The sequence below is a fragment of the Magnolia sinica genome, chromosome 10 (assembly GCF_029962835.1).
Source record: "Magnolia sinica isolate HGM2019 chromosome 10, MsV1, whole genome shotgun sequence".
Taxonomy (NCBI): Eukaryota; Viridiplantae; Streptophyta; class Magnoliopsida; order Magnoliales; family Magnoliaceae; genus Magnolia; species Magnolia sinica.
Genome location: NC_080582.1, coordinates 88,148,088 through 88,163,370, shown reverse-complemented (window position 1 = coordinate 88,163,370; position 15,283 = coordinate 88,148,088). Strand labels below are relative to the sequence as shown.

General features: G+C 39.6%; 1 protein-coding gene across 1 annotated transcript; it reads left to right on the top strand.

Moving 5' to 3' along the window:
- The first annotated feature begins 297 nt into the window (after window positions 1-297).
- On the top strand, window positions 298-14,806 carry LOC131217680 (glucan endo-1,3-beta-glucosidase 6). Its single transcript, XM_058212644.1, has 2 exons — window positions 298-1,546; window positions 13,549-14,806. Exons 1-2 carry the CDS (start codon window positions 1,212-1,214, stop codon window positions 14,708-14,710), a joined length of 1,497 nt encoding a protein of 498 aa, XP_058068627.1. The 5' UTR covers window positions 298-1,211; the 3' UTR covers window positions 14,711-14,806.
- Window positions 14,807-15,283: the final 477 nt, after the last annotated feature.

Genomic DNA, 15,283 nt, shown 5'->3' with positions numbered 1-15,283 from the left:
CCCATTTAACTGTCCAATAAATATCCATGCGATCTGAGAGTTAGATAAATTAATAAATCTTATCTTTGGTTTATGATGCATAGGAAATTGAAAAAATAGTTTGGAATCTTTGTTTTCAAGCAAATTCATGTCACGTGCACAATTTCTCAGTGCGTGTGTATCATCTCTACCGAACTCTGCCAGAGTATCAAAGAACTAAGCAGCATTCAAAATTCCATTGCCGTTAAGACGCCGTGGGTTCCTCCAGAAGTTGCACTCCCGGACAACAAAAAAAAAGAGTATAAATCTTAGCATTTTTAATAAAAATCTGTATTTGATTTTTTTAATTTAAATTCTTCTACGCATTATGAAATTCTTGAGCTATCTCTCTCAGCTCCAAAAGAAGATCCTTAGCTTCATTCCCTCAAAATCTCACTTTCACCTTTTTTATTTTTTATTTTTTTAATTTTTAATTTTGAGGTTTTCTTTTTCTTTTTTTTGCATGTATTTGCTGCTGTAATACAAAAGTATATTTTAAATCCATTTCCAGCTTTTGTTTTGCTGGTCTCACCTGCTGCTTGGCCCATCTCAAGAGCTTGAATAAAACCCGAGTTTTTGTAGCATCTTCTTTCATCTTTCTTGTGTGTGTGTGTTCTTCATGCAATTTTGGAGATGCAGAACAAATCCAAGTGACTATGGATTGTTTTGTATGATTTTGGGTGTTGATATTTTCAGTTTTTCATCCTTTTTCACTATCTATCGTCTTTCTTTCTTTGTTTTTTGTTTTTTTGTTTTTAGTTATCTTTTTTACTTTCTTTTTATTGTCTTTTGCACCAGCCAAGCTCTGCTTGTCTTTTACCTATTATATGGATTTGCTTGCACTATCTAAACTATTGAAATAAACCCATTGCAGTTTTTTTTTAATGGGTTTTTAGTCTATAAGCTGGTTTTGGACTTTATAGGAGAATCTAATTAGAGCTTTTACATTGAGACTTTTTGGTTTTTTATCTGCTTTTCATGTTTTCTTGCACCATCTTGAAGGACACTCAATCTAAGGAGTCTCATCTATTCCAAGGTTGATTTTTTTTGGACTTTTACTCTCTGTTGGGGTAATCTGAAGACATTGGTGGGTTCGCCTCTTCAATCAAAGCTGATCTACTTTCCCACTTCACTACTGATTTGGGCTTCACAATCTGGAGGTGTTTTGAAGTCTGAGAGGTGGATCTGAGGGGATGATGGGGTGGTTTTCTGTGGTTTTTGGGGTGGTTTCCTGGTTTTGTTTGGTGGGCCCAGTGAGGAGTATTGGTGCTAACTGGGGGACACAAACCAGCCACCCTCTCTCACATGACATAGTAGTGAGGCTGCTGAGGGATAATGGTTTTCAGAAGGTGAAGCTGTTTGATGCAGATTCAAGCACTTTGAGTGCCCTTGGAAAGTCTGGGATTGAGGTGATGGTGGGGATCCCGAATGACATGCTGGCCACTCTTGCGGGCAGTATGAAGGCAGCTGAGGAATGGGTGTCGAAGAACGTCTCTGCACATGTCTCCAACAATGGCGTCAACATCAGGTGAAATTTCTGCATCGCCCTTTTAATTTCCTTGAATTGAATGAAAAGTTATGTCACTTGGGTCTCTGTTACAAAGCCTGGGAACTAATTCAAATCCTGCAATTCCATTCAAATCACAAGAAACAAAAAAAAATAATAATAATAATAATGAAAAAAATCGTATCTGATTCACTTAGAAATGGATTTCGGTTCTTTTATGGCCATTGCACATGGTTAGCCTATAAGCTGTGGCTTCATGATTTTTGAGCTCATGATCTATCTTATTGTTAGATGTCACTGGGTAACATGGATTCTGTGGTCCATTGCAATGAAAGTGGTCTGGGATCTCTTAAAAGCAAAGGCCAACCCCTGGAATTTTCCTTGTCAAGACAACGGAAATTGGTTTCTCTGCAGCTGCTATTTTGATTGTGATGGTTTCCTGCTAGTTGGTAGTTGGTCATTAAACTTTTTGTAGTGTGTCCTGAAGGAAAGGGATGGATGTGTATGATGAGATTGCCAGTTTTTCTTTTTTCTTTTTTTAATTAGTTGCTTTTTCAACCTTAATCAATAAAATTGGTGATGCAGCCCAATATGGTAACTATGGACTATAATGGACATCTTAAATACACTAAATTCAAAATAGTATATCTTCTTCAATTCAAGTCTTATTGAGGTGATTTGAAAGCCAAAAGAACCTTGATGAGTCTAGTTTCAGGAGCAAATAAAGAGAAAATAAAATCCAAACTCAAATGAGACTGATTTTAGGTCGTTTTGGAACTGTCCAGAAAATCGTCAGTTTCAGGCAGATGGTACTTCAAGAATTTTAATAATTTTTCTGGAATTCAGAATGGAACAGAATTTTGTGGGATGAAAATATATTTGATGATGAATTACCAGAAAAATTATAAAAATCATTCATTGACTAGAAATATTAAAAAAGTTGTAAGCAACAAACCTGTCCAAACTGAAAATTTCTACAATCACGAAGCGGTACCGGTAAACTGGGAATCACTTGACCAGTATGGGTTGGACACACAGTAGAAAAAGATTTGATGAGGATAATGTGAAGAAGAGATGAGAATATTGAGAGAGAAGGAGGAGGAGAGTTTGGGAGAGATGATATTTGTTAGGCTTGCATGCCCTAACACATAATATTTTATTATGAAAAAGCATATAGTACACTGCAGGGGAATAAGGAAGTGTGCACATGCACTTACACTAAAAGGACATACTATAAATATAATACACTAGCATTCTCTATACTCCCCCTCAAGTTGGAGCATAGATGTTGATCATGCCCAACTTGTCACGAACACGATGAAGAGCATCTCGACTCAAGGATTTTGTAAGAACATCAGCAAGTTGATCCCCAGATCGAACAAAAGGAGTGACAATTTCCTTAGAAGCAACTTTCTCCCGAATAAAGTGACAGTCAACCTCAATATGCTTGGTTTGCTCGTGGAAAATCAGTTACGAGCAATATGGATAGCCGCTTGATTGCAAAGTGAAGAGAATGGAACCGAAGGAGGATAGCCAAGTTCTTCAAGAAGATTGCGACTACACAAGTTCACATGTCGCATGAGCCATAACACGATATTCAGCTTCAGCCGGACCGGGCAACAACTGGCCGCCTTTTGCTCTTCCAGGTTATAAGATTGCCACCTAGAAAGGTACAGAAGCCGGATGTAGATGACCAAAAGTACTACCTGCACAATCAGAATCGGAATAACCGTAGAAGATGAAGATGACCATGCAATTGAAAGTAGAGGCCAAGACCCGGGGCTGATTTTAAAAAGTATGCGGTAGATAGCCGTGAGATGAGAAGTACGAGGAGCTTGCATGAATTGGCTAACAACCCCACCGCAAATGAGAGATCGGGCGAGTAATAGTCGGGTAAATAAGCCGGCCTACAAGTCGTCGATACATCTCGGGATCGGTAAGGAGAGCACCAATCTGGTCGACGCTTCCGTGAAGTATCCATGGGAGTGGTAGCAGGCTTGCACCCTAACATGCCGGTCTCCATGAGAAGATCGAGCGCATATTTTCGTTGTGACAAGACCAATTTGGATGATGAGCGAGCAACTTCAATTCCGAAGAAGTAACGAAGAGGACCAAGATCCTTGATTTCAAACTTGGTCTTCAAAAAATCTTTGACCTCACTCATTCCAGCAGAATCACTCCCGGACAAAACAATATCATCCACATAGACAATGAGAACCATGATGCCGATCGACGACATATAAAAAGAGAATGATCAGCATGACTACGAACAAAGCCAAACTCCAAGAGAGCCTGACTAAATTTTTCGAACCATGCACGTGGAGATTGTTTGAGTCCATAAAGAGCCTTCTTCAACCGACATACAAGTGCAGGGTTGTGAGAAGCAACAAAGCCAGGAGGTTGATGCATGTAAACTTCCTCTGTAAGATCCCCATGGAGAAATGCATTCTTAACATCAAGCTGAAACAAGGGCCATGATAAATTAACGGCCAAGGAGAGCACAACACGAATTGAATTAAGCTTAGCCACTGGAGAAAATGTCTCGAAGTAATCCACACCATGAGTCTGGGTGTAACCTTTAGCAACAAGACGGGCTTTATAGCGATCAATTGAGCCATCTGGAAGAAACTTGATTGTATAAACCCATCGACAGCCAACAGGCTTATGGCCTACAGGATATGGCACAAGATCCCAAGTATGATTCTTCTCAAGAGCAGACATTTCTTCCATCATCGCCTTTGTCCAATCAGGACTCTGAAGAGCATGTGAGAGAGATCTAGGAATAGTCTGTGATGAAAGGGAAGCTGCAAACGACTGAAAAGACGGTGAAAGATGATCATATGAAACGAAATTACTAATGGGGTGTTGAGTACAAGATCGTGACCCTTTGCGCAAGGCAATGGGAAGATCTAAACTCGAGTTAGGAGAATCACCTGAACCAACATCCAAAGTAAGCGGAAGGGTAGATGACTGAGCTTGTGAAGATTTATCTCGACGCTGATACACCCGCAGAGGCTTAGGCTCAACCATATCACCAACAGGATGCTGAATAGAGGGGAGAGGAGTTTTCCCATGATCAGTAGTGGAAAGAGGATAATAGTTATACTCCCCCTGACGCGCAAGAGGATCACAGAGGGATCTGCCTGGAGAGGAGAAAAAAGAAAGATCCTCAAAGAAGGTGACATCGGCAGAGACATATTTCTTGCGAGTCAATGGGTCAAAGCATTTATAACCTTTCTGACTCCGAGTATACCCTATAAAGACACATTTAATCGGCCTGGGACTAAGTTTATCATTACTCCCATCCAAAATTTGAACAAAGCATGTACAACCAAAAACTTTAGGTGGTAGAGGAAATGGGTTATCATGAGGATACAAAATAGTAAATGAAGATTTATAAGACAGAATACGTGAGGGTATACGATTAATAAGAAAAGTAGCAGTTAAAAGAGCATCACCCCAAAAATGTTTGGGTAGATGCATACCAAGTAGAAGGGTGCGAGCAACGTCAAGAAGATGACGATTCTTTCGTTCTGCAATACCATTTTGTTGAGGAGTGCGAGCACATGACGTCCTAGATAAAATACCACGTTCCTGCAGGAAGGACAGAAAGGCAGTAGACATGTATTCTCCCCCATTATCAGAATGGAGGGATTTGATGGAACAATGAAATTGAGTGCACACTTCATGATAAAACACTTTAAATGCATCAAATACTTCACTTTTAGATTTCAAAAGATAAATCCAAGTCATGCGGGAATAATCATCAATAAAGGTAACAAAATATCTAAATCCAAAAGTCGAGGTAACCGGAGCTGGTCCCCAAACATCATAGTGAACCAGAAGAAAAGGTTGAGATTTCCTTCCAAAAGAGCTAGGAGGAAACGTAGCACGATAATGTTTAGACAATTCACAAATATCACAGCATAATGGTTTAGTGACAGGTAAGGAGGGAAATAAAAGTCTCAATCTAGCAATGGATGGGTGGCCTAAGCGGCAATGCCACCGAGTCATGGACTCTTGATCTAGAGAAAGGGTACTAGAAGCGGCAACAGGTGTATCATCGAGAAGATAAACGCCTCCTCGCTCATGCCCCCCACCAATCACTCTCTTCGTCTGTAGGTCCTGAAACAAACAATAAGAAGGAAAGAAGGTGATGGAACAATTGAGTGATTTAGTAAGAGAGCTAACAGACAATAAGTTTAATGGAAAACGAGGCACATGCAATACGGAGGACAAAGACAAGGAAGAAGAGAGAGGGATGGAACCAATCCCAGAGATGGGAGATTGGGTTCCATCTGCGACTGTGACATACTGAGTGGGAGAAGAAGAAGAAGAATAAGAAGAAAAAAATTGCAACTTACCAGTCATATGGGAGGAAGCTCCAGAGTCAATAACCCAGGAGGTAGGAGAGGATGACGCAAGAAGGGCGGTACCTGACTAGGCCGAAGCTCCGTGAGAAGGCTCAGGAATATCCCGAATGTGAAGCCGCATAAGGGCATCATATGCCGCCCGAGAAATAATAAGAGACTCCCTTGAAGTAGACTGCTCAGCTGTCGAGGTGGAAGACTGTGTCTCAGAAGCAACAGTGGAAGCAATAGAAGCAGCGGCATACGTAGGACGACCATGTAGCTGCCAGCAATAATCAATAGTATGATTAGTTCCACCGCAATGTGAACAAATGCGGGAACCATCACGTCCTCGTCCACGTCCACCACGACCACGAAGACTACGGCCGCCGTGATTGCGATCTCCCTCGCGGCCTCTACCACGACCACCAAAACCAAAAATGCGCCCTGAGCTCAAGGATGGTACCCTAAGACCAAGGGAGTACTGATCGCCAACAAGATGTGCCGAACGCTCGGGTGACACAAATGAATGAGAAGGAAGAGTAGAGATCATAGCACGCTGACACATGGCATAGACTGTCGTCAATAACAATTTGATCTCAAACATGAAGATAAGCAGAACTCACCCCACCGAGGAATTACATGATACGAGTATCATCCCGTTGCTTATGAGCATGTTCATGATCCTCTTTACATTTGGAAGGAAGAGGCTGATACATATCCAACTCATCCCACATACCCCGAAGCATCGAATAGTAGTCTTTTAAGGATCTGGAGTTTTGTTAAAACCGACCAATTTCTTGAATAAGCTGGAATACCCGTGAAAAATTCTGAGATTCCGAGAACATATCATGAAGCATATCCCAAATGCCTTTAGCCGAGGATAAAAACATCACTCAGTGGCTAATCGAGGAATCTATGCTATTTAACAACCATGCAATAACTTGATAATTCTCCTTTGTCCAAGACTTGTAGGTAACATCTGTAGAGCTTGGGGAATCACCCAAAATATACGACAACTTGTCACGGGCTCCTAAAAATACTTTTACAGATTGTGCCCATTGAAGATAGTTGTCACCATTCAACTTAATGGAGGTAATCTGCAAGGGGTTAGATTCAAGGGACCCTATGCCAAGAGATGAGGGCCCTTTGTTAGCTATAATAGAGTCCAAGAGAAATAAACCTATGCCAAGAGAACCCATATGCCAAGAAAGATTGATTCAAACAACTCTATCTCACTCAATCCTTCAACATAACAAGAGATAAACCTCAAACAAATGTCAATCATCCAAAATACCATGAAACGCAATGAAATAGGGCCTGACCGAGTGAAAAACGGCCCAGCCGCACGCCCATTTGAGGTTAAAAACCTCTCAAACATTGATCTTAAGTAAAAAAATCCACCATGGATAGCTTGGGAGGAAGATTTCGGTCCATCTTGAGCAAAGAAACCGAAGAAAAGCTTACCGATTTGAGGTAGATCGAAGAAAAACGGAATCTGGAACCGATTTTCGAATTTCTCTATTTCGCCCAAAATACCATGAAATGAGGTCCAATAAATTCTGAAAAAATCATGACAAATCTTCTAAAATCAAGATCTATCAAACCCCTAAACTTTTAGCTCAAACAGAGCCCATGCGTCCGTACAACGCTGACGTCAGCCTTACGTGTTGGATGCGGAATGCCTTGAACTTGCTCTGATACCAAGTAGAAAAAGATTTGATGAGGATAATGTGAAGAAGAGATGAGAATATTGAGAGAGAAAGAGGAGGAGAGTTTGGGAGAGATGATATTTGTTAGGCTTGCATGCCCTAACACATAATATTTTATTATGAAAAAGCATATAGTACACTGCAGGGGAATAGGGAAGTGTGCACATGCACTTACACTAAAAGGACACACTATAAATATAATACACTAGCATTCTCTATACACACTCACAACCAAAGAGGATTCACTCAACTCTTTTCTTCTGCTGGAAATTTGCAAAAAATAATATTTTTTTTAATAACTCAAAAAATGGATTTTCTTCTTATCACAAAATAGTTCCTCATATAGACCAGTTACACTAACCCCTCTCAACTACATTTAAGAACAACCATGAGTCTCAATACATACTATAAATTTCTAAAAACAAAATGCAACTTTAAAAATCATAAAAAAGATCTTCCCAAGGCATACATGGATCTCAAAATTTCTTTCATGTCTTGTGCATACCACATGGTCCCAAAGCCATACATTATAAAGATACTTAAATGCAGTTGGGCTGGAAATAATGGGCTGAATTTCCAGGCTTGAGCCTGATTCGTGGACTGGGCTTTCCTCTTGAATTGGGTGAAAGGAAGGTGCATCAATTGGATTCCTATTCTTAGTGCCTGAGGATTACAAAAAACTCAATTTGTCATGTCAATTTCTTGTACTAGAGTAATCAACCTATCTTTTCTTTTGCCATTCAAATTCAACATCTAATAAAAACTGAAGGCCATAAATCCTAAATATTTCATGCAGAACAAAGTAACACTACCATGATAATGCAAAATTAACATAGTTTTTTTGTTCATCTTTCACTAGTCTATCTTTCACCCCTTTACTAGTGATACCTTTCATCTTTCATATTTATTAGATGATAAATTAGAGCACAATAGTTGTTATGTTACAAACAGGTAATGTTGCCCGATTCATACTTTGATACTGATTGGCTTTGCAGTTTGTAATTCACAAGGTGCTCAGTGAACCCAATTTATAGGGTAGGTATAGTGTGGTCATTATAGTTTCTTGCAATTCATGACATTAGTTCTGTCAATTTGCGGGCTTGTTTCGTTCCTATAACTTGTGATGCATTATAAAATTGTATACAATTATCACTTAACCGCCTAGTCAACTTGCTGCAAAGACACAGATGTATGTAGAATGATATTTTTTACCGTATAGAGTACGATATATCTCAAGCAAATGATAGATTAGAGTAGAACTAAATTTTTTACAGAACTGAATTTGTTTTGATGACAAAATCAGAGCCGAACATGAATTGACTTAATCCGCTTCATCTGTTGATTTGAACGAATAAAATTTTGAGTTCAGCCATACGACCCCAGGATCCAATTTCTGAATGAGGTAGCCATGATAGAAGGCTGTTAAAGCTGCATATGTAATTCCCCTAACTTCAACTCTAGCTACCTTATCATCCATTCTTATGATGTGAGTTGGTCTTTTATCCTAGATAGTCATTCATCATCATCTAAGCCCTTATTAATTGGGGTCAGCTACACAAATCCCATAATGCCATTTCTATCGAAGACCATATTCTCAATTAAAGCACAGGTCATCAAATCTTTTCTTACTACCTACACCCACATCTTTTTTGGCCTTCCCATTTCCCTATTATAGTCTTTAACTTGAACCAATTCACTCCTAACCGGTGCAGTGCAATTCTCGGTCTCCAATATGCATGGCCACACCATTTGAGTTCACTTTCCCTCATTTTATTACCTTTTGGAGCTACTCCTAAGTTCCCTTGAATGGATTAATTTATGATTCTATCCTTCCCAACTTTTGCCACATCTATCACAACATCCTTATTTGAGCTACACTAGTACTAGGAACGTATTGTTCCTTGATTGCCCAACATTCTGTCCCATAAAGCATAGTTGGTCTTATAGTTTTCTCATAAAATCTTCCCTTCAGTTTGATTGTTATGTGGCAATCACATAAAACTCTAGAGGCACATCTCTACTTCCACCTAGTTCTAGTTCCAAGAGTAAAATTAATTCTCAACCTCATTGTTCTCATGAATTATTCACCCAAGATACTGAAATGGTCATTTGGGGTACATTTTACCAAAACTGCAATCCGTACAGTCTTTGTTTTACTCATTTTAAAACTTTTAGATTATAAAGCATACCTTCATAGTATCTTTAAAAGAAAAAGCATCCCATCATCATTCTAGCTTTGCATGTACTCCCTTGTCTCATCAATCAAAACCACAACATCTTCCTGTAAATGCATAGTTAACTCGTCCATAACCAATTGAAAAAGATATGGAATCAACACCGACCCCTAGTGTAGGCCTACTGTAATTGGATGCTCACTTGTCTCTCCAGTTCTCACATTGTTACCGCTCCATCATACATGTCCTTCATCTTGAGAATCCTTTCTTTTGCAACATCCACTAGATTATTTCTCTATGGACCCTATCATATGCTTTCTCGAAGTCAACAAAGACCATGTGGAAATCCTTTCTCCTCTCACTGAACTTCTCCACCAATAGTCTAATTAAGAAAATAAACTTCATGATTGCCTCCTCAGCATAAAACAGAATTGATTTTCTGATACCTTTTTCCATGCCTTAGCCTTGCTCAATCACTTTCTCCCAAAGTTTCATAGCACCTGTAAGTTTAATCCCGAGATAGTCCATGCAACTATTTATGTCTCCTTTATTCTTGTAAATAGGTACCAACGTGCTTGCATCCAATTGCCTGGCATTTTCTTCATTCTTACAATTTTGTTGAACAACTTAGTGAACCAAAACAAGCCATTCTCATCTCATTCCATATAGCATTAACTTCTTCGTCAACATTACACTATCCTTCTTTCATCAATTTATTCCTAAATAACATTACTTTTATCCATTAAATTCCACCATTTTGTTCTTTGATGCCTATTAGTTTGACTCACTCTCTTTTATCCCTTGATGTAAATATCCACAACCATTAGCCTATATCGTGCGATTAAACTCTCTCTTATCATAACCTTGTCATCTTTGCGTATCGATTGGTGCGTCTTCCCAAGTAGAAAGAAATCTATCTGGCTTGTATACGATCAAATTTTGAAGGTTATTAACTTTCCATCTCTTTACTATCAAAATTCTCCCAAACATTTGCTTGATGTGCTTCAAAGATGCGGAATCTATGGATGAGTTGTTCATTCACTGTGTATTTTCTAGGGAGGTTTGGAATCATTTTCTCCAAATTTTCAGGGTGCTAGGAGTGTTTCTGAATACGATAGAGGAATTTCTCATTGCTTGGCACAGCGGGGGGATAGGGAAAGAGGAGAAAAGGATGTGGCGATTAAATTTTTAGTGAGTCTATGGGCTTTATGGTGGGAAGGAAATGAGTGATGCTTTGGAAATAAAATGAGAGGAGCATTGCAAGTCTCTAGTCGGGCAATTCTTAATATGAAGGAGTGGGCGGAAGTGTAGATTTCACGATCTCCTCTTCATGTCCTGTAGGGGGCGTTTCTATTGTTGCAGTTGTATTTTTGTATAGAATATATTGGCTTCGACCTTTTTATTATGAAATCTCATCAGTGTTCAAAAAAAAAGAGAAGAAGATTGGATGCCGTAGAAAAATTGAGGACAACCTCCCCCATCTTAATTCTATTTCAAAAACCATATCCTCCATTTAGCCTTTTATATCCTCTGCTATCTTTTCCTATGTAACCATTTAAGTCCATTCCTATAAATATCCTCTCCATTTGGAATTCTTGTATTATTCCATCCCTATTCTCCCAGGACAGCCTTTTGATGCTATGCTCTAATGACTTTGATTATTTCCTTTCTCCGCACATACCTTATTAGTAAAAGCCTATCGTCTACTCTTTTAACATCTACAACTTTATCCTTTAAATCTGTCTACCACTATCCAATCACATTTCTGTTGTTGTCCTTTCCTATATACCAAAATTTATATAATCAATTTCCCTTGCCCTTTTCATTTGGTGCCCTATATGCAAGCTATGTTGACTCTCTTTTGTTTCGTCATATCCACTTAATTCCATAATTTTATATACCAAATTAAGTTCCTATATTCTATGTGGAAAGAAGAATCCTATTCTCCTCGACTAGCATGTGTGTGTGCGCATGCGCGCAGGCACCTAGAAATAGATACTATCAAAGGATCAGCTGGTCTTCTTTTCTTCTTCTTCTTCTTCTTTTTTTTTTTGGCTATAGCAAATTAGGATTGATGCTTTCCCTCACAGACCTTATTTTGGTGCGAGATTTTATACAGGGCCTTGGATGAAGGTGCTTAGACTATCTTAGCATGAATCTTCATTTTGGGTTGCTAAGATCCTGTGATCGTTTTGGTTTAATGATTTTTTTCCTGCTAAATTTGATTGTAATCAACCAATATAATAGTTTATTAGAAAGCATTTTGGCTAAGACTATTAGATATTGCTTGATTCTAATCAATCTATGCAATAGTCTCTTACATTGCACCTGTGGGAGTTTCGTGCTCTCATTGCTGGTGCCAAGCTTGGATAAAGGAGGATGGTTGTGTTACGTTGGCAGCCGGTGTCAAACTTATGTGATAGCTTCCGTCGTGATTCCAAACAATATGACATTTGCTGCTAAATTTGCTCACCCTTCCAGCACTTTTGGTAACTAGAAACTACAAGAGACCTGCTTTCCTTTGTACATAGGCGCTCCCTTCTGAGTTTTGGCTTCATCAACCTAGATTCAGTGCCGAGGAACGTCTTTGTCGTCATACTCCTAGCTACAGTTGAAAATGGAGTCTCAATGTGTTTGTATTGAACAAAAATATATCAAGTGTCAGGCATGCTGAAAGTCATCAATACACCCGGCATATCCATATTGGTATCATCATCATCATCACCATCGTCCATATTGACATATTATAATATATAACATATAGTAACTGAAATAATAAATTGCCTAATAATAATAATAAGGGAAAATAGAGAAAATGCCTAACATGCTAAGGAAACTGTAAGGTGTAGACTCGGGTCAAATTTTCTTATACATCATCATATTTAGCCTTTCTCCCAGCATTTAGAGGTCAGCTTTTAAAATTTAGACATGCAAAAGTTTGAGATCAGCTGCCTATCGGGCATCAACTTCCTCCTTTACCTGGGCTTGGACAGGCCATGAAGAGGCTCACTAGGATTCTTACTGACTCAATTTAGAAAAAAGAGAAGTGCTAGAAGGCTTCTTTCATTGTTATGTAAGTCAAAAGGAGTCGTCAGCTTGAGATACTGGCCCTGCTTTTGGATTTGAGGAGTTCTAGGGCTTCTAGGTTCTGGTCATAAAATAGCTTAGTCTTCTTGGATAACTGATACTGCAGGAATGAGTTTCTATAATCCCCCTTGTTATAACATCTTCGTATTCTTTCATGAGCTATCTGTCGATTTAGTTATAAATAACCTGCCCTTTGCTATTGATGCTTGGTTCTTCATTGTCTAGCAACTTTTGTAGAGAAAAATTACAAAAAGAAGTTACTAATTTATCCCTTGAATGTATTCAGTATTGGCGCAATGAACAGTACAGCCAATTACCCAAGAAATAATGTATTAGCACTTAGTTCAGTTCTTGTGGAAATAACAGGTATAAACCAGTCCTTTTCCCAAGCTGAACATGCTAATTCTTTTACCATCACCGTTAAAGATAAAGAAGACAAAAGGATCATCAACAAGAGGGTTGAAAAACAAGAGGAAACATAAACAAAGCAGTTGTTTTGCGGAATTTGAACATTAGACTTCTTCGACCATTTGTGCGAAGGTTGAAAAACAAGAGGAAACATAAACAAAGGAAAGAAAAAAAATGAAGAAGAAGAATGAAAGAGAGAGAAACCTGTAGATTTGAAAATTTCATGATGTTTTTTATTTTCCTTGAGTAGGTGAATGTCTTCTTCTCACACTATCAACCTTGTATTTTCAAAGGTATGTAGCTGTTGGAAATGAGCCCTTCTTAGCAACCTACAATGGAAGCTTCCTTAAGACAACCTTCCCAGCTCTTCAAAATGTACAAGGAGCCCTCATAAAAGCTGGTCTTAGTAGCCAGGTGAAGGTCACCATCCCCCTCAATGCCGATGTCTATGAGTCACCGAATGGCCTCCCATCCGGCGGTGACTTCCGTTCTGACATACATGACCTCATGCTCACCATCATCAAGTTCCTCAGCGACAATGCAGCCCCCTTTACTGTCAACATCTACCCCTTCATAAGCCTCTACCTTGACTCGGACTTCCCCACCAGCTATGCCTTCTTTGATGGCGCATCATCGCCCGTGAATGATGGTGGGACCATCTACAACAATGTGTTTGATGCAAACCATGACACCCTCGTATGGGCACTACAAAAGAATGGCTATGGGAACTTACCCATCATCATCGGGGAAATCGGGTGGCCCACAGATGGAGACAAGAATGCAAACTTGAACTACGCGCAGCGATTCAACCAAGGTTTCATGACCCACATCGCAACTGGGAAGGGGACCCCAATGAGACCAGGGCCCGTTGATGCCTACCTATTTAGCTTGATTGATGAAGATGAGAAGAGCATTGCACCGGGGAACTTTGAACGGCATTGGGGGTTATTTTTCTACGACGGGATGTCAAAGTATCCGTTAAATCTAGGAACAACAAACTCGGGGGCCTTAGTTTCAGCGAAGAATGTACACTACTTGAGCTCAAGGTGGTGTGTGCTTTCACCATCAGCGAGCATGGACGACCCACAAGTGGCACCAAGCGTGCAGTATGCTTGTGAGAATGCTGATTGCACCAGTCTTGGGTACGGGACATCATGCGTGGACTTGGACACACGCGGTAACATCTCATATGCATTTAATAGTTACTATCAGAAGTTTAATCAGATTGACACCGCATGCAAGTTCCCAAACATTTCAATGGTAACAAGGACCGACCCCTCAACCGGAAATTGCAGGTTTGGTATCATGATTGAGCCAGCCATTACCAGTGGTAGCTGTAGATTCAGGTGTCCTGGAACATCGGCCGCCGTTGCCTTGGTGGTAGCCTTGTTTCTCACTTTGTTCATTAGTCCTATGAATTTTGAGCTCTTCTTTTTTGTTTTAAAATTTTATTAGAATATGCTGATTATGGAACTTGAGTGAGGGTTGTTCCAATGGACTGATACATTTATTCATATAAATTCTCTCAACCATCAAATGGTATTTTTAATCTATTGATTATTAGAGATGCAAGATAACCTTTTCATTATTATTATTATTATTATTATTTTTCAATATTCGCGCCATCTATTGACAGAATCGCCCTGCCTGTTAGATCACAAATGCACCACCTCCCCAGCTGGATATCAATTATCTGGAATGACCATCCTGTTGTCCCAACCCACCATGGTTGGGTCCATGGATTAACTGTCCTGATCTGGCAACCCACATGGTAAAATAGAGGCTTTTAAATGGTAGGCCGCCAGCGACAATGCAGGCAACAGTCCACATTATGCAGGAATCCTCTGTTTGGATGCTCTAATTATTTAAATAGCATGATTTCTTGTGGCATGGCCCACCCATGATGGGGTTTCACTAGCTGAATGGTTTGAATCCCCCCAAGAGTGCACTTTCACTTGTCAGGTTGCCAGGTCAAGCAAAAAGCACTTTGCTCTGCCAAGCATAAAGGTCAAACATGCCTACAGTTTG

Excerpts from the sequence above, each read along its gene's own strand:
- LOC131217680 (XM_058212644.1), top strand. The coding sequence starts at position 1,212 with ATGATGGGGTGGTTTTCTGTGGTTTTTGGGGTGGTTTCCTGGTTTTGT. Across the intron at positions 1,547-13,548 it reads AACAATGGCGTCAACATCAG|GTATGTAGCTGTTGGAAATG; the intron begins GTGAAATTTCTG and ends GTATTTTCAAAG.